We start from the raw sequence: 27,342 nt of genomic DNA, 5'->3' as shown, positions 1-27,342 counted from the left end.
TTTATTTAAGACCTACTTTGTTCCAACTCCAGAGATACAACAGTGTGTAAGAAAGATAGTGCCTGCCCTTGGGACAGTTGTTTTGAACTTTTCCCCAGTAAAAACTTCCTAGATTGGTTAGTTGGAAAACAATGTGGTAAATCAGTGGCTACTGTGATATTAAAAACTGTTAAGACTTAATTAATGTATTACTTTTAGGGGGATATTTTCTGTTTTAAAAGGATTTCTGAAGATTACTCTTCTTAATAAAGGAAACCAATTTACACAGTTCAGTTTTGTTTGAATTGGCAGGGTGGTGCAAGAGCTTTTGGAACAGACCAACCTTTTCAGTGCCCTTTAGTTTAAGACATTGAGGCCATCTGTTCCTGGGGCCCATCTTCCCTATGGGTGGAATAGACTACTTCTAGTCTGATTTTTAGGCTTAGGAGGGGTCCGCTATATCTCTGGGGGTGGGGGGGAACTCTGGTCACTTCTTTTTTTCCTTTTCAGACTGTCAGACTCTAACAGTGGTTTTATAGAAGGTGTGTGTCCTGAATTGTTCCCCCTACAGATGAGAGCATATTAGTACTTCATAATATCAAGTTGTTTGTTTTATATGGATTACATTGTTTCTGTTGAATAGCTATACCAAATACCAAAGGAAAAGCACTTCCCCAGATTATCCATCTTATTATCCATGCTTTACCATTAAAGGGAAAAAGTAAATTGAAGAGTATTTTGTCGTGAAAATTTTTTGTTTTTTGCAATTTGTAGCATGATAAGCCTTTTCTGTTTCACTGCTGACAATTTTATGCATGTCTTATAGGATAACCGTTGCTCATTGTTTTGTTATATATTTATGTGTGTGTATATGTACATCCTGTGTGTATATATACGAATTTTAGAATAAAAAGCATGCTGCTTGGCCTGACTAGCTAATGTGTAATTGTACCTGGTAAACAATTTTTTTTCTTTCAAATGCTGACCATAGAGGGATTGAGCTCTCTTTGCTCTGATGAGCCACCTTCAGAAATTATGACTTCCTTCTTTTGTTCATCTTCTGAAATATATAACACTGACCTTACAATACTACATGGAGAAAAAAGCAAAGTGTTAGGCAGCCAGCCTGTTTTAGCCAAAGAAAGAAAAGACTGCTTGGCTCCTCTAGATGTGAAAAAGATGGAAAAGCCTCAGGGGACCAGTAAAGACATAGCAGACTCCCCAGTTTCTGTTGCAGAAGGAGTTCACTGTAACCGTCCTTCCATTCCAGACAGTTTCCCAGATCATCCTGCTTTTCTCTCAAAGGAAGTTGGTCACACGCAAGAGCAGATAAATAAAGATCAAGAGTCCAAGAACCCAAATGAGGTACCAAGTAGGGACGATAGAACTGCCTTGGATGCAGGTGACAAATTCACTCTGCTAACAGCCCAGGAGCCACCCACCGAGCAGCATAAAGCAGAAGGTATTTGTACCTATTCCTTGTCCCCCTCTGAAGTTTCAGGAGTTGGTATTACGGAAAAGGATTCCCCTGAATCACCATTTGAAGTAATTATTGACGAAGCAGCATTTGACAGAGAATTTAAAGACGCATATAAGGAAAACGTAAATGATTTTGGTAGCTGGGCAGTGCACATTGATAGAGAATCACCTGCAGACATTTCTGAGTCTAATGACAAAGTATTTCCACTGAGAAATAAAGAAACAGGGCGTTCCCCAGCCTCTGCGTTGCTCACTAGGCAGTTTTCACACACAACTGCAGCATTGGAGGAGGTATCTAGATGTGTAAATGATATGCATAACTTTACTAATGAAATATTGACTTGGGATTTGGTTCCTCAAGTAAAACAGCAGAGTGATAAATCTGACTACATCACAAAAGCTACAGGACCCGACATGGGTGAATATATCTCAGAAATTCCAGTTGTAAATCTTAAAAGTAACACTCAGCAGAAAATTCCTGTATGTTCTATCAGTGGGAGCACTACTATCCCTAAATCAACAGGTGATTGGGCAGAAACATCTCGCCCACAGGAAAACGCTATGCCAGACTGTCTCAACTCCACACAAGAAATCAATATCAAAGGTGTGCAAGGCAGTGTGCAAAAAAGAGATGACACGCTTTCAGAGTTACCTGGATCTCCATTTGAGAAAGGTGTCTCTCTTGGTTCTGGGGTGGCCACAGTGAAAGTGGTTTTACCTGATGGCCACCTGAAGGGTGAAATGAACTGGCAGACCTCTGTGTTGGGAGACGTGACAGAGGCTGACAGTTCTGGTGAGTCTGATGACACGGTGATAGAGGACATCACAGCAGATACTTCATTTGAGAGCAACAAAATTCAGGCTGAAGAACCTGTTTCCATCCCAAGTGCTGTTGTAAAAACAGATGAAAGAGCAATCAAAGAGATTCTTCATTGTAATAAGGAAGACAAAACATCTGGAAACTTTGACGGATCCATCAGTGACTCTGGGCCACGACAAGTTCAGCCTGATATTCTTGGAAGGAGTCCAGCTGGTGAGGCAGCATGTTCACAAGTACCTAATATGAATGTCACGTCAGAAGATGTGAAGCAGTCAGATAGTATGAGTGTAGTTGCTCCTGAAAAGCTTGTTGCAGCTGAGAACCCCAAACTTCCTTCAGAAGCACCTCCAAAGGTTTATAGTGGTAAGACAGAATTCTCACGAAATGTGACCACCTCTGCCTATTTGGAGTCATTGCATGAAAAAAGTGTTAAAGATGTAGATGATTCTTCCCCAGAGGACCTGATAGCAGCCTTTACAGAAACCAGAGAGAAAGGAATAGTAGGTAAAGGTGAAGGAAATACCTTCGAAGCAACATCAGAGAAAACTAAGGACTTTAAAACAGCTCTTCCTGTAGATGTTTTACATGAAAGTGAGTCAGGTGGTTCTGAAATTAAAAACATAGAAGGCAAATACAATGAACAAAGCAAGGAAACAGATGGGAGTGAGCTTCTGGACGTTTTCCCTACCCAGGGTACTCCAGTAGCATCTCTTGACTTAGACCAGGAACAGCTCACAATCAAAGCACTGAAAGAACTGAATGAAAGGAAGCTTGAGAAGTCAGCTTCTGTACAGGATGAAATAGAATCTCCCGAAGAAATACTCAAGCAGACTTTAACATTTGCTCCAGAATCTTGGCCACAGAGATCCTATGATGTCCTAGAACACAGAGATGTCAAGACTGGATCTGATCTCGGGATTTCCAGGAAGCCCACTATTACCAAAGAAGCTGCTAGGGTAGATGTCACTTCCAGCCTTAGCAAGACTGAACTGGTAAACAAGGATGTCCTAGCAAGACTTCTGACAGAATTCTCAGGTAACTGTTTACATTAGAAATACTGCATGTGGTTAATCCTGCTATGATTGATTATTTAGAGTGCTATTTTTTTTAGTCTCTGATTTATATCACCAAAATTATAGCTAGAATAAAAATATACAGTAAAATGGGAAAAGGTAGATTTTTTTTAATGGTTGCTTGATTTGGTTTTCTTGTACAAATATTTTCCAAAGCAGTAGACTACCTGTTAAAATTAATATTCTTCTAAAGAAAAAATTGTATGGTCCAGTTTTTTCAAGGTTCTCCTTTCCTTATACGTTGGCCCTAGGGGAGATTGCTGCTTTTAAGAACATCGCTAGGCTCTTATTTATTTACAAAGCTTATTTTTATTATTTATTTATTTATTTTGCGGTACGCGGGCCTCTCACTGTTCCGACCTCTCCCGTTGCGGAGCACAGGCTCCGGACGCACAGGCTCAGCGGCTATGGCTCACGGGCCCAGCCGCTCCGCGGCATGTGGGATCTTCCCGGACCGGGGCACGAACCCGTGTCCCCTGCATCGGCAGGCGGACTCTCAACCACTGCGCCACCAGGGAAGCCCACAAAGCTTATTTTTAAATCTCTGTAATAATAGCACTGCTTGGCACTTGGGTTTTTTGCTGTGGGCCTTGGAAAATCTATTTAGCAATCAAAGATAAAGGAATCCCTGCTGGGAAGATAGTAAATGAAACTTTTAATTAATTTGATCTTACACCGCAGAGATTTTATGCTCTGAAAGTAGGTAACCAGTATTGTAGTACAACTTTGTGAGTAACACTTAAGAGAACTCATGCATTCTTCTACTTTGGACCTTGTTTATCATGCTTCAGGCCAAAACCCAATATATGGTACTAGAAGTTCTTCCCCTTGTCTTCTATTTATTTGAGTGATTACTTTCCTAGCGGTTGGCCTTCAGTTAAATTATTTCAAATACTCTCTATTCTGGTGTCTTAGAAAGTATAATGAAAAAAAGGATATATAAAACCCTTCAAAAGTGACCCCCAACCTCTAATCTGATACCAAGTTCTGCACTTACTGTATGGTCAGTGTTAGGTGCTATGGAGGACTCTGTGTTTTCCAATTTTTTTTTTTTTTTTTTTTTTGCGGTACGCGGTCCTCTCACTGCTGTGGCCCCTCCCGCTGCGGAGCACAGGCTCCGGACGCGCAGGCTCCGGACGCGCAGGCTCAGCGTCCATGGCTCATGGGCCCAGCCGCTCCGCGGCATGCGGGATCCTCCCGGACCAGAGCACGAACCCGTGTCCCCTGCATCGGCAGGCAGACTCTCAACCACTGCGCCACCAGGGAAGCCCTTCCAAACTTTTTAAACAATAGATCCCTTCTTTCAAATGAAATCATATGCAGAGTTATAATATTTAAAACAAAAAGTATTTTCGTTAGGATAAATTTATAAGTGAGATTATACCACTAACATTTTTTTTTTTTTCTGTAAAGGTTTTATTATGCAGAGTAAGGAGGGGGGCTTAGTCCTTAGCAGCCGCTTTCCTCTCCTCATAGTATCCAGAACACTGCTCAGCTCCTCCTGCAGGGGCACTCCTTGTAAGGAGTGAAGCCCCATGCCTCTCAGAGCTTGTCCCTCACTAACTTGCTTTACTTGGTAAGGTGCCCTGCTGGCCTCTGTGGGTCACCTTCCTTGCTCACGTTCTGGGTCACCTTGAAGCCCATAGTCATGGGCTGCTGCAGAGCCATGACTGCTGCCCTTAGTGCCTGCAGCAGAAAGGCACTGTTTACTTTTTATAAAGACATTTCCTTACTGAAGACCATGGGCAGATTATTTAATCTTAGTAAATTTTAATCCTTAAAATAGAGATAATAATGGTGCTTACTTTATAATAATAGTGAGAGGGTTACATGTGAAAATGCAGGTAATGCAGGGCCTAGTATATAGTGAATATTCATTTAGCACCAAGTACAGGACCTGGCATATAGTAGGTACTGGATAATTATTTGTTAGTGAACGAATTGTTAATAATTATCAGTGAAAACATAGAGGCTTTTTTATAAACTCAAAAATTTGAAATGGCAGTTAAGGATAGCTGTTATACTTTAGTAATTGAAGATTGTTGAACTTGGATTAAAGAGAGCTGAATTATTGTTGCTTTACAGTGTCTAGAAGTGTGACTTTAAAGAATTACATTACATCACCTTTTGGGGCCTAAGTTGTAAAGTGAGGATGTTGAAGTAGGTGGTCATCAATATCATTTCAATAATATGATTCTCTGACTCTGGTATATTCTAGCTTTCTTCATTCGTTGTTGTCAAAATTCTTAAAGGTAATTCTTGTGAGTGATGAGGCATGTAGAAATTAGGCAACAATCCAGAGTCTAGTTCTGGCAAATACCTGCTTTAGTGTGACCTTAGACAACTGGCCGAATGGCCGGATTGGTTTGGCATCTTCCTTTGTTAATATTCTGGTAGTTATTTTGCCCTGCTTCACAGTGTTGTAGTAAATAAAGTACTGTGTACTAATTATCAGCAAATCTCAACTGAGTTATTTAATCTAGTGTGAGAGGTAAAAAGGAGTATGGAAGTTTAGGATATTTGTCACTGACCAAATTCTGTGATTAGTAGATATTTTTAGATGATAATTAAAGAAGACTAGTATAATTAGACCCAGAAGCTAAAAGGTCTTCCTTAAGGTTTCAGAATTGAAAACCTTTTAAAATTGTCTTCATGAATAAATCTTTTAAAATATAAACTATAGCAAAATATACCAGAGTCTAGTTCTAAGTAGTATATCTGAGTAGTCTTCCTTTCTAAAGTAAAACCAGTTCTGTAATTATGTCCTGCCTAAAGTTGTTGGGGAAAATAGGCAAAAGAAACAATGAAAAAATTAATGGTATTTTATTTTTCTTTTGCTGTTCTATGGTATATATGACACTAATAACAAAGAACTAGAAATGACCTAGCAATTTTGTTTCTAGGTATGAATTCTAAGTTAAAAAATAAAAAAATTTAAAAAAGCAGGCTTCCCTGGTGGCGCAGTGGTTGAGAGCCCGCCTGCCGATGCAGGGGACACGGGTTCATGCCCCGGTCCGGGAGGATTCCACATGCCGCGGAGCGGCTGGACCCGTGAGCCATGGCCGCTGAGCCTGCGCGTCCGGAGCCTGTGCTCCGCAACGGGAGAGGCCACAACAGTGAGAAGCCTGCGTACCGCAAAAAAAAAAAAAAAAAAAAAAAAAGCATTTACGTACAAAAACAGCTACAAAGATGTTCTTTGTAGGGCTGTTTATGATAGTGGCATATATCTCAGTATCTTAACAATTAGAGATTGTTTGAGTATCTTTTAATATATCTGTACAGTCAAAATACTGTATAGCCATTGGAATTATTATAGATTGGTGTTTCTTTTTCTTTTTTTTTTTTTTTTTTGCGGTACGCGGGCCTCTCACTGTTGTGGCCTCTCCCGTTGCGGAGCACAGGCTCCGGACGCACAGGCTCAGCAGCCATGGCTCACGGGCCCAGCCGCTCCGCGGCACGTGGGATCTTCCCGGACCGGGGCACGAACCCGTGTCCCCTGCATCGGCAGGCGGGCTCTCAACCATTGCGCCACCAGGGAATACCTGTTTTGTACTTTTAAAGCTTTACTTATATTATTTTTGTTATGCAACTTGTTTCATTCAACATTAGGTTTTTTTAACTCTTTTCATGTTGAAATATCTATAATTCTATTTAACAGCTGTGTAGTAATGAAGTTTATTACTATGTTATTTCCCTTTTAATTAAGATTTGGATTATTTTCCATTTTTTGCTATTATAGACAGTGCTGAAGTTAACATCCTTGTACTTGCCTGTTTTTACACACATGCACATATTTCTCTAGGGTCGTTGTGCCACACTGCTTATCAGTTTCACTTCTGGGTATGTGCATTATTTTTCTAGTTACTGTCAATTTGCTGTCAAAGTTGAAGTTTCTTCTGTTATGTGAAAATGTTCATAATTAATAAAAACTATATTATTGAATATAGCAGAGTTTTTATTACATGATGAATGCTTAAAGTAGGAAAAAACAAGTTAGAAAACAAGGTTTTCAGAATAATACCTACTTTGGTATCATTAAAAGTGAATCTGTAATACCTACACACAGTGATTCTGAAGTAAGTTTTTAAAAACAAGATCACGATGACTTTTCTTACAATATGGCCAAGTAGGCTTTCACTGGACCTGATCTTTCTGCACATAACTGTGTCCTCTGGACAGAATTGTGGGGGCAGCGAGGGAGCCCTGGAAACGCTGGAAAATGAGCAAAAGCAGACAGATTCTGAAAAAGGGCTGACACTTTCAGGAAGAGATAGCATGAAGTTAATTTTCCATTTTTACTGCTTTTAGCCAGAGGAAGGCTGAAGTTGGCACTTGGCAGCTTGGTTTAAAACTTAATAGAAAACTTACCAGAGGACAGAATTCAGGTCAGCCACAGCCATTCGACCACTGAAAAGTGAGGGGAGGAGGAATCCTGGAAAGGAGAGATCTGGAGACTGACAGCCTAAAATTCTGAGTATAAGCTCTCTATATAAGCTTCTGTTTAATCCCTGAACCACAAAGATAAAAGAACTGAACTAAGATTTGAGGTATTGATTGCCCAGAGAGTTTGCAGTTTGGGTCTAAGCCAAATTTAATTGCATACTAAAACAGAAATATCGGTACTCTGCAGAGGAATATAACAGAGTCCAGAGGCTATACAGCGTAATATTCACAATGTCCAAGGTATTATCTATAACTGCACAACATTTTAAAAACCAGGAAAATATAACTTAGTCTGAAGAAAAAAGACAACCAACAGAAACTAACTTCATATGTTAGAATTGAGAAACAGGTTTTAAGGCAGCTACTATAACTGATCAGTTGAAGTAAAGGAAAATATTCTTGCACTGAATGAAAACAAAGGAAATCTCAACTGAGAAATAGAAACAAAAAAGAGCAAAGTGGAATTCTGTAATACAGAAGCTAAAATTAAAATTCACTGAGTAGCCTTAACAGTAAAACAGAGATGATAGAAGAGTCAGTGAACTCGATGATAGATGAACAGAAAACTACCCAACCTGAAGAATAGAAAGAAAAAAATATTACCAAGCTTCAGGGACTTTTGGGACAATATTATAAGAGCTAACGTGTATAGTTGGAATCCCAGAAGAGAAGAAAGTGAGAGGCTGGAGAAGAACATATTTGAAGATAAAATGGCAGAAAAAAACCCTTCAAATTTTATGAAAAACATATTTACTGATTAAAGAAGCTTAGCAAACACCTATTAGGATAAGGATGAAGAAAACCATACCTTGGTACATGTGTCAGAGGTTTCCAAGACCACTGTCAGGCTCAGTGATCTGCTAGAAGGACTCACAGGATTCAGAAGCTGTTATACTCAACTGTATACAGCAAAAGGACACAGATTAGAATTGACAAAGGGGGAAGACACATGGGATAAAGTCCAGGAGGAACCAGGTGCAAGCTTCCAGGGGTCCAGTAGAGTCGCACAGAGCTGTCCTTAATCCTCCCATCAAGGACACATGACAACATGTGCGAAGTGCTGCCAACTAGGGAAGCTCACCCAGTCCTGGGTGTTCAGGGTGGCACGCAGTATCCCCATGACTTACCTCAGCTACTCAGAGCCCAGCCACCTAGAGCAAGAACAGGTGTTTGCCATAAATCATATTGTTCAGGTAGACTTAAGTGGTCATGCTGGTACAGCATGGCCCAAGGCCCCAGGTATGCAGAAACACTAATCAGCCAGAACATGCCAAGGGCTCAGAGTTCATCTCCCAGGAGCCAGGCAAAGCCAGTCCTGAAGACAGACCTTTCTTTGGCATGTTCACGTTTGAGCATTCCAGAACTGCCAAGTCAATCCTTTCCTTCCCAGTATGTCTTAGTCAAATTGCTGAAATGAAAGATAAGGAGAAAACAGACACATGTAAAGGAATGACCATTATAATTAGAGCTTACTTCTTACCACTAACCACAGATGCCAGAAGACGGTGAAATAACATCTTTTAAAGTGCCATACGGGGAAAAACGTCAACCAGGATCTCTGTTAAGCAAAAATACCTCGCAAGAATGAAGGCAAAATAAAGACATTTTCAGATAAAAGAAAGCTAAGAGAATCTATCAGTAGGAGACCTGTACTACAAGAAACAGTAAAGGAAGTTCTTCAGATTGAAGGGAGTTGATACCAGATAGAAACTTAGACCTGCAGGAAAGAATGAAGAGCATTGAAAATGGTACATAGCTGAGTAAAAATAAAAGACTTATTTTTTTTCCTCTTCTTTAAAATATGTAAGACTTTAAAGGAGAAATTATAATGTGTGCGGAGATTATAATGTTTATTTCATATGACAATTTATAACAAAACACAAGAGTATGTGAATCTATACTAGAGAAGGGGTTCCTACATTTTTTATGGAGTGGTACAATATTTTAAGTAGATTGAAAAGTCAAGGGTGTATGTCTCCCAAGAGGTGAGAGACTTGGTGCAATCACTATGTTAGTGGACTGAAGACTACAATCAGAGTGACAGACTGCATAAAAATTCAAGACCTACTTATATGCTGACTATAAAAGATATGTATTAAATGTAAAGACACAGGGCTTCCCTGGTGGTGCAGAGGTTGAGAGTCTGCCTGCCAATGCAGGGGACACGAGTTCGTGCCCCAGTCCGGGAAGATCCCACATGCCGCGGAGCGGCTGGGCCCGTGAGCCATGGCCGCTGAGCCTGCGCGTCCAGAGCCTGTGCTCCGCAATGGGAGAGGCCACAACAGTGAGAGGCCCGCCTACCGCCAAAAAAAAAAAAAAAAAGTAAAGACACAGAACTTGAAAGGAAATGGATGGGAAAAGGTATACCAAGAAATATATGCATGTATGCCATGCAAAAGTAAGCATAAGAAGACAAAGGGTATTACCAGAAGTAAAAAGTGACATGTTATCGTGATAAAAGATATCAAGACGTCTTGACAGTTGTAAATGTATATGTGCCTAATAACAGCTTCAAAATAAATGAAGCAAAAATTGACAGAATTAAAGGGAGGAATAGGGAGTTCTTTAATCATAATTACTGGTTTTAATACCTGTTTCTCAGCAATTGATAAACTAACTACACAGAAACACAAAGATCTGAACAGCACAATCAACCACCTTGGCCTACATGATACTTATAGAACACTGTGCCCTGTAGTGGCATAATACACATTCTTTTCCAGGTGCACAAGGTATACATTCACCAGTATAGACAATATGCTAGGCCATAAAACAACTCAGTACATTTAAAAGATTAAGGTCATACAAAATATGTTCTCAGACCATAATGAAATAAAAACTGTAAACAATGAAGATATCTAGGAAAATTCCCAAATATTTGGAAACTAAGCAAGTCACTTTTACATAATCTATAGCTCAAAGAAGAAATCATGAGAAAAAAATTTAAATGTTTTAAACTGAATGACAGTGAAAATACAATATATCAAACTTGTGGAATGTAGTGCTGAAAGGGAAATTTATGGTTCTAAGTGCATGTATTAGAAAAGAAAAATATCTAAGTTCAGTGATCTAAGGTTTCAACTTAAGCTGGAAAAAGCAAAGCACATCCAAAGGAAGCAGAAGGGAAGAAAGAATAAAGATAAGAGCAGAAATTAAAGGAATAAAAAACATTAACAAAGCCAAAATTTGGTTCCTGAAAAAGATTAATAAAATTGATCTCTTGACTGATCAAAAAAAAAAAGCAAATACAGATTACCAATATTAAGCATGAAAAGGGGCTTATTTCAGATCCTACAGATATTAAAAGGACAATAGAATATTATGAACAACTTTATGCCAACTTAGATGAAACAAATTCCTTGAAAAATACAATTTACCAAAGCTAACACAATTTCTATTAAATCCATTATTAAAAATCTCACCAAAAAAAGTCGAGGCCCAGTGGTTTTACTGGGGAGTTTTTTCAAGCATTTAAGGAAAAAGGAGAGAACACTTTCCAACTCACAGACTAGTATATGTATAGTAATACCAAAACTGGAGAAAGACACTACAAAGAAAATTAGAGACTAGTATTCCTATGGAACATAATAAGATGAGAAATCCTTCACAAAATATTAGCAAATCAAAAAAAAATGTTAGCAAATCAAATCCAGCACTCTGTCAAGATACAGAAAAGGTATTTGAAAAAGCTCAACATCCTTTTCTGACAAAAATTTTCAGTAAACTAGGAATAGAAGGTAATCTCAGTCTAATAAATGATATCTATTGAAAACTATAGCTGACATTATGCTTAATGCCAAAATATTGGACACTTTCCCCTAACACTGGATACAAGGCAAAGATGCTCACCCTCACCATTTGTATTCAGCATTATACTGGAAGTCCTCCCCTTTGAATTAAGACAAGAAATAGAAATAAAAGGAATGACTATTGGGAAAGAAGTTGTTAAGCTGTCTTAATATGCAAATTACATGATTGTGTACATAGAAAATCCTAAGGAATCTACTGATACAAAGCAACTGCTAAGACTAATAAGTGAATTTAATTTAGCAAGTTTACAGGTTTTTAGGTTAATACACAAAACTCAGTTTCGTTTGTTATATACTAGCAACAAATAATCAGAAAATTAAAAAGTTTTAAAGTTCCATTTACAATAGCACCAAAGCATAAAATAGGAATAAATTTAACCAAAAGAAAAAAATGTGTAAGACCTCTATAATGAAAATTACAAAACTGCAGAGAGACGCTCAAGAATTGTCTAAGAAGAGAACCATGCTGTGTTCATGGATTGGAAACCTCGATATCGTAAAGAAGTCAGTCCTACCCAAATTCACCTATGGATTCAGTACAGTTCAGAGTCCTAGAAGAATTTTTCAATAGAAATTGACAAGCTCATTCTAAAATTTCTCTGGAAGTACACAGACGTAGCAAATCCAAAGCAATCTTGAAAAAGGACAAAATTGAGGGCTTGGAATAGTCCAAGACATTATAAAACTCCAGTAATAAAGACTGTGGAACTTGCAAGAGAGTCAACAAGTAGGTCAAAGAAACAGAGAATCCAGAAATAACACATTACCAAAAATTTGGCAACTTAGCACAACTTTACTGTCTCACAGTTTTCAAGGGTCAGGAGTCCAGGCACAGGTTAGCTGGATCCTCTGCTCAGGATCTCACCAGGCTGAAATAAAGTGTGATTCTGAAATCACCAGGTGTGAACCAGGGTTGGGATCTCATCTGAGGCTCAGGGTTCTCTTCCAGGCTCACTGATTGTTGGTAGGATTCACTGGAGGTTGAAGGACCGGATCCCTCTTTTCTGGCTGGCTGGCGGCGGGGCGGGGATCGTGCTCAGCACCAGGAGGCTGCCCTCAGATCCTGGTCTTGCAGCCCTCTCACAACATGGTAGCTTGCTTCTTCAAAGCTGTCAGGAGAATTTCTCTAGTCTGCTGCAAGATCTCACATAACTGAAACTTAAACACGAGAGTGACTATCCCATCGTATTCACAGGGTCTGCTCATGTTTGGGGGTAGGAGGAAGTATTATATAAGGCATGTACACCGAGGAGTAAGAGTCTTGGGGCCATCTTAGCATTCTGCCTACCACAATCCCTACTTCATATGATATGCAGAAATGAACTTAAAATGGAACATTAAAAACTAAAATTATGGAACTTTTAGAAGAAAGCGTAGGAGAATATCTTCATGACTTGGAGATAGGCAAAGGTTTCTTAAGTCACAGAATGCACTAGCCATAAAATAAAGGATCGGTGAGTTAGACTTCATCAGAAGTAAAACTTGCTCATTAAAAGACACCACTAATAGGCAAGCCATTGACTAGGAGAAAGTGCTTAACAAAACATATGTCTGATGAGGGACTAGTATCCAGGAAATATTTAAAACTACATTTCTACAATAAAAGTGCCAACAGCACAATAAAAGAAATTGGGCAGAAAAGATTCTGGCACTTACAAAAGATATACAAATAACCAATAATCCAGTGAAAATGTGTTCAACTTCCCAAGTCTTCACATAATTAAAATCAAAATAAGTTAATCACTACACATCCACCTGAATGGCTAAAATTAAAGACTGACAACAACTAACTCTCAAACTATTGGTAAGAATGCAAAATAGTACAGATATTTTGGAGAAAGGTTGGCCAGTTTCTTAAGAGAACTAAACATGCATGTGTCCCATGACTTGGCAGCTCCACTGCAGAGAAATGAAAACATTCATACAAACACTTGTATATGTTCATAGCAGTTTTATTCATCACAGCTCAAAGCTATTCATCGATAAAGGAGTAGATAACCTGTGGTATAGCTAGTTATCTTTTGATACTTGCAGCAAATACGGGTGAATCTCAGAAATTATGAATAGTGGAAGAAGCAGTACAGAAAGGATTCATACTGCATGATTCCATTTATATGAAATCGTAGAACAAGCAAACTATTCTATGTAGGGAAAAGAACCAGAGCAGAGCAGTGGCTACTTCTTGGCGTGTTGTCTGGGAAAGAACATGAGAAAACTTTTTGGGGTGATGATAATGTTCTGTAGTTTGATAGGGTTACATAGGTGTGTGCATGTGTCCAAACTCAGCGAATGTATTGTATATTTTATTGTATGTAAATCTTATATCAAAAGAAAAACAGTAAATATTGAACTTTGTTAATGATATGCAAGCTGAAGATCATTTCCTGATATTTGTTATTTATTTTGAAATATATATATATATATTTTTTGGAAATATATTTTTAAAAATTGGGCTAGTGGATAAGAGGAACAGATACATAAGTAAGCGTAGTAAAACATTAATGATCATGGTGATGGTTACACAACAATGAATGTACTTAACGTCACTGAACTATATACTTGAAAATGGTTTAGATGGTAAATTTTATGTTATGTATATTTACCACAGTAAAAAACTTAAATAAGACATTGCTAGTATTGAATAAAAATCTAGGTAGTGATTATATGGGTGTTCACTCTAAACGATTTCTAATGTGCTATATGTTGGGAGGAAGTTAAATCTTGGGGGGAATAAGGCAGAGTGGAGAAATGCTGTCCCAGTTACCAACCAGGTTCCCATTTTTTCCGTGAGGGAAACAGTAGAGCTCCCAGGAAAATAGAATGAGATCTCAGAAGTCAAGGGTATATATATTACCTAATACTTCATTTTTAAAATTTCTTTTGCTTATTACTGGTAAAGATTTTAGAGACTATGAGCTGTTTTTTAGAAGAAAACAATTTTATCACTTATTACGATAGTCTGAAACCATGTCACTTATCTGCCTTACTTAACAAACTGTCAAAGAAGCATACAAGTCCAAGTGTATTGTAACCATAGGAGAAGTGTCATGTTACCAATAACAAGACTAGCATCGGAAGACTGAATTAGAAATAAGTGTGTGCAAAGGGCATAAAATCACTTTTTTAAGTTTGGGCTTTCACAGTTATTAGCAATTAACGTGTTTTGTTTAATTTTAGATTGGATCTGGTTATCTTCTGCAGACTTAAGTGTAGACTTTCTTAGTTGGAGAATTAAATAGTTGTGAAACGTGCAAATGACCTAGAAAAAAAAAAAAGGATAGAAAACTAAAGCCAGAGTTTTGTGCCTTTATCCTTTCCGTCATGATTCGGCACTGCATTTATTATCTTTATATATTCTTTAGATAACTTAGTTCAAAAGTTCACATATTCAGATCCACCTAGTTATTCTTTTGGGCAAGGGTAGTCAAGGCCATTTTGTCTTCTGTGCTTTTAAAATCTGAAATTGAAAGCAAGTGGGGTTGTTAGGTTATTTTAATGAATGAAAAACTTTTTTCTTGACCGTCTTTGAGAAGAATGCTAGCTTGAAAGGGGTTCCTACAAATTTCTTTGGCCTGCTGCCAGGTGCATCCGTGGCCAAAAGCATGTATGTTTGTCTTTGTCGGTGACGGTTTTGTATTTTTTCAGTGATCCTTCTGTGCCATTTTGAGTGGAGTGTCTTTGGTAAGCATAAATCTGTAGTAGAGCAGACTATTAACCCATTTCAGCAGCCACAGAATTTGGATCTGAGTTTATAAACACATTATCCACAATGTCTTTTGCAACTCAAAAAGTGGCTTCACTTATTATGAACTATTACTGCAAAAGTAACCAAAGAAAAGAACTAATCAATGTGAAAATGTCTGCATACTTTTCTTTACATGAGTAAAGAACTGCCCATTTCCATTGGGCAGTTCATATAAAAGACTGAACTGCCCATTTCCATTTCCCCTTTTATTACTGAACAGTTTCCCTTTTGTGGTCATAAATCCTTTTTTTTTTTTTCTTTTAGCTCTTTCAGTTACATTTAAATCTTAGAGATGTATATTTACAAATTTTGTAAAATTAGTGCACAGAAGATAGAACATGTTGTATGGATCCTTAGTTGGTGATTTATTCTTGAAAATGAAAAAGATGGTAGACTACTAAAGGTTAACCTTGAAATTTCTTGCACATTTATTCCTTTTCAGCATAAGCATTTGAGCAGCCTTTCTTTTCTTCGAGGTGTATACTTGGGAGAGTGAAGTTTGAGAATGGCTTTGGGAATGGTTGAAGTTGTCGTGAAACCAAGAGATTTCCCCAGATTTAGGAATGAAAATCAATGGTGCTGCTGTTCTTTGAATTGGCAGGAACCAATTTTTTTCCCTCTGCCTTCAGATTACCTTTGGATGTGTTAGTGCCCTCTTTTGGTGTAAGAACAGTACTGCATCCTTAAATAATAACGGGCAAGAGATAGACATCCTTAAAAGTTTTTAAAATAAAAAGTATGCTCACATTATAGAAGATTTGGAAAATAAAAGGAAGGAAGGAATCAGTCATCATTCTACCAGCAATATAAACACTCTTGGTGAATACATACATTCATTGTCAGATGCTTCATCTGCCATTAGCAAAATAATTAAGGTAACTGAGAAATTATTGACTTTACTTACATAAATTTATACAGAGAAGCTGTATTATATATTGAAATGGATTCTAAGAAATACTTAGTAGAGCACAAGACTTTAAACATGTTGAAACATAATTAGAAACAAGGGTCTTTCAAATGAAAATAAATTTTAGGTCATGTGATAACAATGGTCAAGTTATAACCGAAAAGTAAGGAAAACACTGACTTTGCACTTCTGAGAACTTTTGGCTTTCGTTTTTTTTTTCTAGTACCCATTGAACTAGCTTGGGTCAGTACTCAGGACTGTGGAAGAGGCTAGCCAAAGCTACTTTTGTCTCTGTCAGGTGGTGTACTAGAGTGGCGGTTTCTTAGCCCAATGGTTCTCAATTAAGATCTTCTTTTCCTGTGGGTAGATTCAAGGAGGTAGACTTTGTCAGGCCACGGTGTTTGAATGTGGAGGGTCAGGGAGGAGGAGTGGTGAGCCCTGTTTCCGTAACTCTGTCTTGGGTTACTGCATGGAGGGTAGAATAAATGGGGTTTGAGGTGTTATGAGGTGCTTCTAAGTGATCTCTTCTGTTTCCACCTCTATGTCAAAATCTCCTGAATCTATGCTAGTCCAGCCTGCCCTGTAGGCCCACCTGTCGTGTTGCATTTACCTCCTGGCCCTCTGCCTCCCTCTAACCTTTTACAGGCCATTCTCTTTATTTTATCATAGTGCTGACAGTGCAACTTCTTTTTCATTGGAAATTTTATGTGGAAGCTTGGTATGTAAAATAGATCAAAGGAGCTGATTTGGTTGAAAGGGTCCCTAGTAATCCCCCAATCGTAATTTCTTTTTTTTTTTTTTTGCGGTACGCAGGCCTCTCCCGCCACGGAGCACAGGCTCCGGACGCGCAGGCCCAGCGGCCATGGCTCATGGGCCCAGCCGCTCCGCGGCATGTGGGATCCTCCCGGACTGGGGCACGAACCCGCGTCCCCCGCATCAGCAGGCGGACCCCCAACCACTGCGCCACCAGGGAAGGCCCCCAATCTTAATTTCTTAGTATCATAGCAACAAAGAGGAAAGGAAAACAACTTTAATTCTCTGTAGCAGATTTTAACTTTAGTTCTTCAATTTTCCATTTTAATTGTAGCAGGAATTAGCAGTCAAATGAATAATAATAGCTGACGTTTGTATTACTACCTAATCAATAGTGTTCTGAGTGCTTCTACAGATTAACCCATTTAATGCAGGCAACGTCCCTAAAATCCAGATACTGTATGATTCCATTTTGCAAATGAGGAACCCCAAGGCACAGAGAGGTTAAGTGTCTTGCTCAGAATCACACAGCTAGTAAATAGAAGAGGATGCAAACCCAGGCAGTCTGGAGCAGAGTTTGTTCTTTGCTGTACTGATTCTGAAGCTGGGGATAAAGCAAAAAAAAAACAAAAAAACTTTATTGAGGTATAATTGCTATGTATACACCCATGAAACTATCACCACAATCAAGATGATGAACATCTCCATCACACAAAAATTTCATTGCTCCCTTTTTTTTTTTTTTTTTTTTTTTTTTTGCGGTACGCGGGCCTCTCACTGTTGTGGCCTCTCCCGTCGCGGAGCACAGGCTCCAGACGCGCAGGCTCAGCGGCCATGGCTCACGGGCCCAGCCGCTCCGCGGCATGTGGGATCTTCCCGGACCGGGGCATGAACCCGTGTCCCCTGCATCGGCAGGCGGACTCTCAATCACTGCGCCACCAGGGAAGCCCTCATTGCTCCCTTTTTAAATCTCTCCCTCCTGTCAGACAACCACGGATCTGCCTGCTGTCACTAGATTGGTTTGCATTTTCTAGAATTTTATGTATATGGAATCATAAAATATGTGTACTATTTTTTTTATCTGGCTTCTTTAACTCAACCTAATTTTTTTGAGATTCATCCATGTTGATGAGTGCATTACTGAGTAGTTTTCCATTGTATGGATATACCATTTGTTGACAGACATTTGGGTTATTTTCAATTTTTGCTGAATTTTTGATTTTCAGTTTTGCTTATTTATTTTACAAATAAAACTGCTATGAACATTCATGTCTTTATATGGACACAACGTATTCTTTTCTCGGGTAAATACAAGTGAAATGGCTGGATCATAGGATAGTTGTAGTTAACTTTGTAAGAAACCGCCAAATTCTTTTTCCCAAAGTGGTTTGCATTAGTTTATATTCCAGCCAGCCGTGTACAAGAGTTGCGGTTCTTCCATGTACTCACCAGCATTTGGTATGGTCAGTCTTTTTATGTTTTTGTTTTTTGTTTTGTTTTTGTTTTTTGTTCTTTTGCGGTACACGGGCCTCTCACTGTCGTGGCCTCTCCCGTTGCAGGGCACAGGTTCCGGACGCGCAGGCTCAGCGGCCATGGCTCACGGGCCCAGCCGCTCCGTGGCATGTGGGATCTTCCCGGACCGGGGCACGAACCCATGTCCCCTGCATTGGCAGGCGGACTCTCAACCACTGCGCCACCAGGGAAGTCCTGGTATGGTCAGTCTTTTAACACTAGACATTGTGCCAGGTACATAGTAGGCTCTCATTGTGGTTTTAATGTGCATTTCCTTAATGACTAATGGTGGTAAGCATCTATTCATGTGTTTACTTGCTATCCATATATCTTCTTTGATGAAAAGTCTGTTCAAATTTGGACTAGTTTTTATTGTGTTTGTTTTTGAGAACGGGTGTGTGTGTGTGTGTTTATACACATTCTGGATACAAGTTGTTTATCAGATACATTCTTTGCAAATACTTTCTCCAGTCTGTGGCTTATCTTTTTATTCTTTTAACAATGTCCTTCAAAAAGAGCGGAAGTTTTTAATTTTGATGAAATACAGTTTTTCAGTTTTTTCTGTTATGTATCAAATGTTTATTGTTGTATAGAAGAAATTTTTCCCAATTCCAAGGTCACAGAGATTTTTGTTTGTTTTCTTCTAGTAGTTATATAGTACTGGGTTTACATTTAAGTCTGTGATTCTTGTGTGTTAATTTTTACATGTCATGTGAGGTGTTGATAAAAGTTTGGGGATTTTTGCATATGTATATTCTGTTGTTCTGGCACCATTTGTCGAAGACTCTCATTTCTCCCCTGAATTGACTTTGCCACTTTGTCAAAAAATAGTTTGTCCGTATATGTGTGGGCCTGTCTGTGGACTTTGTATACAGTGTCATTGCTCTGTTGCCTGTCTTTAAGCCAATACTACACCATCTTGATAATGGTGGCTTTATATTACCCTTGAAATCAGACAGTGTTAAGTCCTTCAACTTTGTTCTTCTTCACAGTTGTTTTGGCTCTTCTAGGTCCTTCGCATTTCCATAGGAATTTTAAAATCAGTTTGTCTATTTCTATTTTAAAAAGCCTACTGGAATTACTTAGAATTATAGATAAGTTGACACCTTAGCAATTTTGAGTCTTTTAACCCCTGAAAACAATACAGCTTTCCATTAATTTAGGTCTTCATCTGTTTCTCTTAGCAGTATTTTATAGATTTCAGTGTACAGGTCTTATACATCTTTTGTTAGATTTATGCCTAAGTATTTCATATTTTCATGCTATTGTAAATGGTGTTTTTAGCTCAGTTTCTTATTGGTTAATACTAATATATGGAAATATAGTTAATTTTGTGTCCTGCAACCTTGCTAAAACTTACTACCTTTTTTGTAGATTCTGTCAGATTTTCTACATAGGCAATCAGGCCATCTGTGAATAATGACAGTTTTACTTCTTCCTTTCCAGTTTGATGCCTTTTAATTTATTGTTCTTGATTTACTGCACTGGCTAAAACCTCTAATACAGTGTTCAATAGAAGTAGTAAGAGAGAATATCCTTGCCTTCTTTCATTAAATATGATGTTAGCTCTACGTTTCTTGTAGATTATCAAGTTGAAGAGATTCCCTGCTGTCACCTAGTTTGCTGAGAGGTTTTATCAAAAGGGATATTGGATTTTGTTTTTCTGTGTGTTTTGAGACGATCATATGGTTCTTCTTTAGTTTGTTGATATGATGAATTATATTGACTGATTTATGAATGCTAAACCAGTCTTGCATTTTTGCAGAAAGACACTTGGTCATGATATACTCTTTTTACGTATTGTTGGGTTGCATTTGCTGAATTTTTGTTAAGAATTTTTACATCTATGTCCATGAGCAATATTGGTCTATAGCTTTCTTTTCCTGTAATGTCTTCGTCTAGTTTTGGAATCAGGGTAATGCTGGCCTTATAAAATGTGTTGGTAAACATTACCTTCTCTTCATTATCATGGAAGAATTGTGTAGAATTGCTATTATTTCTTGTTCGGTGTTTGGCAGAATTCCCCTGGAGTTTTCTGAATGGGAAGTATTTTATCTATAAGTTTTGTTTCTGTAATAGATATGGGACTATTCAGTTTATCTATTTCTTGAGTGAGCTTTGATAGTCTGTGTCCTCTTCATGTAACATGTCTAGTTTATTGGCATAACATTGATCATAATATTTCCTTATCCTTTTAATGTCTTTAGAATCTGTAGTGATGTCACCTCTCTGATTCCTGATATTGGCAATTTGTGTATTCTCGCACTTTTTTTTGACCAGTCTAGCTAGAGTTTTATCTATTTTATTGATATTCTCAAAGAACCAACTTTGGTTTCATTGTTTTCTCTGTTGTTTTTCTGTTATCTGTTCATTGAGATCTGCTCTGGTTTTTACTCTTTCCTTCCTTCTGTTTACTTGGCGTTCAAGTTGTTCTTTCTCTAGTTTTTTAAGGTTGAAACTGAGATTACTGATTTCTCATCTTTTCTAATATAGGCACTTGGCTGGATCTCACTGGTTTTGATTTTCATTCAGTTCAGAATACTCAGTAATTTCCCTGTTGATTTTTTTCTTTGGTCTGTGAGTTGTTTAGTAGCGTATTTAGTTTATACAAAGTTTGATATTGGTTTTCCCAGTATCTTTCTGTTATTGTTTCTAATGTAATTACGTTATAGTCAGAAAACATGAAAGTGTCTTGAATCCTTTTCAAGACCCAGAATTTAGTGTATCTTGGTAAATGTTCCACATGTATTTGAAAAGAATGTATATTCTGCTGTTATTGTGTGGAGTGTTCTTTCAAATGTCAAGAAGGTCAAATTGGTTAATAGCATTCAAGTCTTAGATTCTTATTGATTTTCTGTCTACTTATTCTGCCAGTTATTGAGAGAGGTGTTGAAATCCCTGACTATAATTGCAGGTTTGTCTGTTTGTTTTTTGTTTTTGTTTTTTTGCGGTACGTGGGCCTCTCACTGTTGTGGCCTCTCCCGTTGCGGAGCACAGGCTCCGGACGCGCAGGCTCGGTGGCCATGGCTCACGGGCCCAGCCGCTCCGCGGCATGTGGGATCTTCCTGGACCGGGGCATGAACCCGTGTCCCCTGCATCAGCAGGCGGACTCCCAACCACTGCGCCACCAGGGAAGCCCTGTCTTTGTTTTTTTAACACCTTTAGTGAGATATAATTCACATACTATACAATTCATCCATTAAAGTGTACAGCTAAATGGTTTTCTGCCATCACCACTATCCAATTTTAGAACATTTAGTCCCCCCACAAAAAAGTGATTGCTAATACCTGTTAGCAATCACTCCCCATTTCCCACCACCACCACCACAACCCTAAACAACCACTCATCTACTTTCTCTCTACAGATTTGCATATTCTAGATGTTTTCTATAAAAGGAATCATACAATGTGTGGTCTTTTGTAATCAGTGTCTCACACTTGGCCTGATGTTTTCACGTTTTGTCTGTGTTGTAACATGTAGCATGAGAACTTTATTCCTTTTTGTTGACAAGTAATTATTGCATTGAACGGATATACTACATTTTATTTGTCCATTCATCAGTTAACAGGTGTTTAGATTGTTCCCACTTTTTCCCTGTTGTGAATAACGCTTCTGTGAACATTGGCGTACACAGATTTTTGTGTTGTATGTTTTTATTTCTCTTGGCCATTTGCTTAAGAGTGGTACTCCTGGGTCATATAATAACTCTATGTTTAACTTTTGAGGAACTGCTAAATTGTTTTCCAAAGCGGCTGCACCATTTTTCATTCCCACTAGGAATGCATGAGGTTTCTAATTTCTCCACATCCTTGCCAATATTTGTTATTGTACTTTTTATTATAGCCATTCTAGTGGGTTCACCGTGGTTTTGATTTGCATCTCCCTAATGACTAATGATGTTAAGCCTCTTTTTATGTGCTTACTGGCCATTTGTATATCTTTGGAATGTCTATTTGGGTCCTTTCTCTCTCTTTTTTTTTTAACATCTTTACTGGAGTCTAATTGCTTTACATTGTTGCGTTGGTTTCTGCTGTATAACAAAGTGCATCAGCTATATGTATACTTACATCCTCGTATCCCCTCCCTCTTGTGTCTTCTCATTTTTATTATGTTTATTTTTTTCATTTAGGCTGTTCTTTTTATTATTGAGTTATAATTCTTTATTCTTATATATATATTGGACACAAATACCTTATCAGATAAGTAATTTGCAAATATATTCTCTCATTCTATGAGGTTTCTTGTCATTTTCTTGGTACTACTTATAGCACAAAAGTTTTTAATTTTGATATAATCCAATTTATCTATTTTTTCTTTTGTCATTTGTGCTTTTGGTATCATATCTGAGGAACCATTGCCTAATCCAAGATCAGAAAGATGTGCTCCTGTGTTTTCTTCTAAGAGTTTTAAGACACTTTCTCAATTTTCTGAAACAACCATTTCATATCTTTTTCTCTCTCCATAAACCATCTTCACCCCCCTGCCCTCTTCCAGCTGATGACCTCAGCTCCCTTTTGTTGAGAAAATAAAAACATTCAGACAGGAGTCCCTCCTCTTCCATTCTTCAGATCCGTGAATGGGCCTGTGTCTGTGTCTCTGCATCCTCTTCACTACGTTACTCTAACCAGGATCAGTCCCTTCACCTGGCCTCTGGATCTCCATCCCTCCTTTCTCCTGGACTTCACTGCTTCTGCTCCCTATCTTCAGTCTCCCTTGCTTGTGACTGCATAGAAGCGTGCTCTCGTGTTTCCCGTATGTTAAACCATCCCTTGGCTCTGAATGTCTCTACTCCCCTTCACAGCCAGACTTCTTAGGCATCTTCTCTCACACTGCCTCCATGTCTCACCACTGATTCCTCTTCAGCCCCCGCCAGCTGTTCACTGAACAGCTTTGATCAGATCTCCAACTATCTCCATATTACTAAGTCCAGGATCGCTTTTTTCCTTATACAACCTCAGCAGAATTGGTATTCAGCCTCAGCAGAATTGGCCCGTTTCCACATCCTTCTCCACAAAGCACTCCTTTCTCAGCTTCTGTGATGCCATACGTACTCTCCTAGTTACCCCCTGCTTCCTTGGTTATTTCCCCTGTTTCCTTTCTCTAGTTCCTCTACTTTTACTCAGCTACTAAATATCGGAGTACCTCAGAACTAAGACTGGGCCTTCTTCCCTATCAGTACCACGTAACCTGGTCCATTTCTGTGACTTCCTTTTTTTTCTGCGTAGTTGGCGGTCCATGACTCTTAATGTTATTTGTGTGCTGATGATTTCCGAATGTGTGTCTCCGGCTCAGACGTGTCCTGTTTGCTTCCCACTGGTAGATCTGCCCCTTCTTTATGGACGTCTCTAGACATCCATCCCCAAACTAACATGGCCTATACTCCGCTCTTTCTCATCTCTGTAAATGACACCACATCCATCCGTTTGCTCAGGCCCCAAAACTAGGTCTCATCCATATTTCTTTCCCCCATCACCTCCCATATCCAGTTCATCACCAAGTTCTGTCTGTTCTGCCTCCGAAGTATAGCCTGTCCACTCTGCTCCATCCTAACCTAATCTAAATGACAATCATTTCTTATTTGAAGCCTGGTGTTAGCCTCCTAGGGAGTCTCTCTGCCTGTACTCTTGCCCCATCCCAATACATTTTCTATACAACAGTAAAAGTGTTCCTCTTTTTAAAATATATCATGTTGGGACTTCCCTGGTGGCGCAGTGGTTAAGAATCCGCCTGCCGATGCAGGGGACACGGGTTCAAGCCCTGGTCTGGGAAGATCCTACATGCCATGGAGCAACTAAGCCCCTGCGCCACAACTACTGAGCCTGTGCTCTAGAGCCCTCGAGCCACAACTGCTGAGCCCGCACGCCTAGAGCCCGAGCCCATGCTCCACAAAAAGAGAAGCCACCGCAATGAGAAGCCCACGCACCGCAAGGAAGAGTAGCTCCCACTCGCCTCAACTAGAGAAAGTCCGTGCACAGCAACGAAGACCCAATGCAGCCAAAAATAAATTAATTAAATTAAAAAAAATATATATATATATAATGTTATTCCCCTGCTTGGCATTCTTTAGTAACTTCCCATTTCACGTGAGGTAAAGTCCAAGCTCCTTACTTTGCTCTGTGAAAATACTCCATGATCTAGTCCCTGCCAGTCTCTCCAGCCTTATTTCACACCGCTCTCCCCTTCACTCACTACATACCATCTACACTGGCCTTCTGTCCTCCCCTAAGGAATGCCAAAGCCCACCACCACCATCCCCAAGAGCCTGTGCACGTGAATCTTCTAGCCTAGAATACCCTTCCCCTGGCTTTTTTGCATGGCCTGCTTCTTATCCTTCATGTCTCACCTTTAGTGTCAACTCCTCAGAGAGGCTTTTCCTGACCACTCTACCTCTCATCATAGCACAATGGGTTTATATTCTTACAGGCCTCGGTTACAAGTGACATGTATCTTGTTTGTTATTCATTGCTTCTCTTCCCCACTGGAATGTGAGTAAGGACCTTGTTTGCTTTGTTTACTGTTGTGTTGTATTCCCAGTTCCTAGCACTTGCCTGGCACGTGGTAGCCACTAAATTAAAGCTTACTGAAAGAGAGAAGGATGGGAAACGAAGGAAAGAAAACACGTTAAAAATAAGGAATTTGCTGTTTTAAAAAGTCTTACACTGACGTAGTAAGAGCAGTTGAATAAAAGTAGAAGAGAAGGGCTTCCCTGGTGGCGCAGTGGTCGAGAGTCCGCCTGCCGATGCAGGGGACACGGGTTCGTGTCCCGGTCCGGGAAGATCCCACATGCCGCGGAGCGGCTGGGCCCGTGAGCCCTGGCCGCTGAGCCTGCACGTCCAGAGCCTGTGCTCCGCAACGGGAGAGGCCACAGCAGTGAGAGGCCCGCGTACCGCAAAAAAAAAAAAAAAAAGTAGAAGAGAAAAAGAATATTTCATGGAATCGAACCATTGCAGCCTCTTGCTGGTTTCCTGGTTATGAAATAAACACTAAACCTAAGTCTAGTGGCTTCACATTTTAAACTTTCGGCATCTGTCTCCTTTCTTGCTTTTCCTACGTGTGTTTCATCCTCCTAACTCTCCCTCAATGTTTGCAGACTATGCCTGTTTCCTTTGTTTGATATTGTGTTCTCAGAATCCTTGGTCCACTGTACTTGCTAGGAGTTAGGTGCAGAAACTTGACTAGTTTGAGAGGGGTTATCAGAAAACAAATGAAAGTTGTGATTATGCCATCTCTTGGTCATTAGCTTAGTTTAGCTCATGTTTAAGGATTCAGCAACAGCTATGAAGAGCCTGCTGTGGATAAATAAAGTGACAAGTGCTCTGACGAAAAATAAGGCAGAATGAGATAGATGAGTGATAGAGAATGAGGAGGAGAGGATGTGAGATAGGGTGGGCAGCCTCTGAGGCGGTATCCCATGCACCAGGACCTGAATGGGGTGAAGGAGCAAATTGTGGGAAGTTGTGGTCAAAGAGCATCCCAGAGGTTTGTTGTATTGAACCATCTTTTCCCAGCTTTCCCTCTCTTATCCCCCTTCTAATCGGGATGTTCCTGCTTCTAGCCCACACCACAATTCTACCGTTGTTTTTAAGGCCGAGCCCAGGGCCTTCCATACTGTTATGCAGCTTGTGTACTGCACACCTATAGGGGGCACCAGTCACATGTGTTACCATTGTAGGTTTGACTATTTCGTCACGGTTTTCCAGCAGATGGCAGTAAAGTTCACGAAGAAGGGTGGCTTCTTCTAATTTGCACAAAGGTAGATTTGCATTTAGGCTAACGTTTTTATGCCTTTTTCCTTCTCTAATACATTAAGGTCTTTTTCTTTCTAGGCCCAGCCTTATCCTCTAAGCTTTTCTCTTTCTGTCCTTCTTTCAAATATTTCAAACTTAAAGAATTGTAAGCACAGTAAGAAAAACTCCCATATAACCTTTGCTCTAGTTCACCAGTTGTTAACATTTGACCACTTTTGCTTTCACTCCCTCCCTCTCTCTATAGAACATGTTTTTTCCTGAACCATTTAAGAACTGCTTGCAAATGTCCTTCCCCTTTATCCCTAAATATTTTGGAGTATGTTTCCTTCAAACAGAAACTGTTTGGAATTGTTTTGTGTAGCCACAGTATATTTATTGAATTTAGGAAATTCAACATTGATACAGTACTTTTATCAATTATATAGTGTACATTCAATTTTTTTCACTTGTCCCAGCAATGTTCTTTATAGCTGTTTTTACCCCCTTATCCAGTCTATGATCACAGTTTGCATTTATGTGTTGTCAAGTCTCTTTACTCTCCTTTTTTTTTTAAAGTTAGAGCTTTTTTTTTTTTTTTTTTTTTCGCGGTACGCGGGCCTCTCACTGCTGTGGCCTCTCCCGTTGCGGAGCACAGGCTCCGGACGTGCAGGCTCAGCGGCCATGGCTGACAGGCCTAGCCGCTCCGCGGCATGTGGGATCTTCCTGGACCGGGGCACGAACCTGTGTCCCCTGCATCGGCAGGCGGACTCTCAACCACTGCGCCACCAGGGAAGCCCTCTTTACTCTCCTTTAATCTGAAAAAGTTCTTCAGCTTTTTCTTGTCTTTCATACCACTGATATTTTTGAAGCATACTGGTCAATTGTTCTGTAGACTTTTCTCAAACTGGTTTTATCTGGTGCTTTCTCATTAGATTCAGGTAATATGGTTTGGCAAGAATACCATTGAAGTGATGTGCCGTTCTCAGTGCATTACATCAAGAGGCACATGGTATCTGTTTGTTCCACTAATAAGCATTCTGTGTTGAAACTGTTCTTGTAGCCATATGAACTGTGACATACATATATGGATTATA

General features: G+C 39.3%; 1 protein-coding gene across 4 annotated transcripts in view; it reads left to right on the top strand.

Moving 5' to 3' along the window:
• RTN3 (reticulon 3) overlaps positions 1 to 27,342 on the top strand; it is a 62,704-nt gene that overhangs the window by 25,634 nt on the left and 9,728 nt on the right. The window contains exon 3 of one of the 4 annotated variants that reach the window (XM_060303047.1): positions 971 to 3,313. The exons of 2 other annotated variants lie outside the window; for them this stretch is intronic. In XM_060303047.1, the coding sequence (XP_060159030.1) occupies positions 971 to 3,313 (2,343 nt within the window). The remainder of the gene's footprint in view (positions 1 to 970; positions 3,314 to 27,342) is intronic. One more of the 4 variants, XM_060303048.1, reaches the window with a different exon arrangement.

This window comes from Globicephala melas, chromosome 8, assembly GCF_963455315.2.
Source record: "Globicephala melas chromosome 8, mGloMel1.2, whole genome shotgun sequence".
Classification (NCBI taxonomy): domain Eukaryota; kingdom Metazoa; phylum Chordata; class Mammalia; order Artiodactyla; family Delphinidae; genus Globicephala; species Globicephala melas.
The sequence above is the reverse complement of the archived record's forward strand: the minus strand, read 5'-3'. Positions and strand labels throughout refer to the sequence as shown.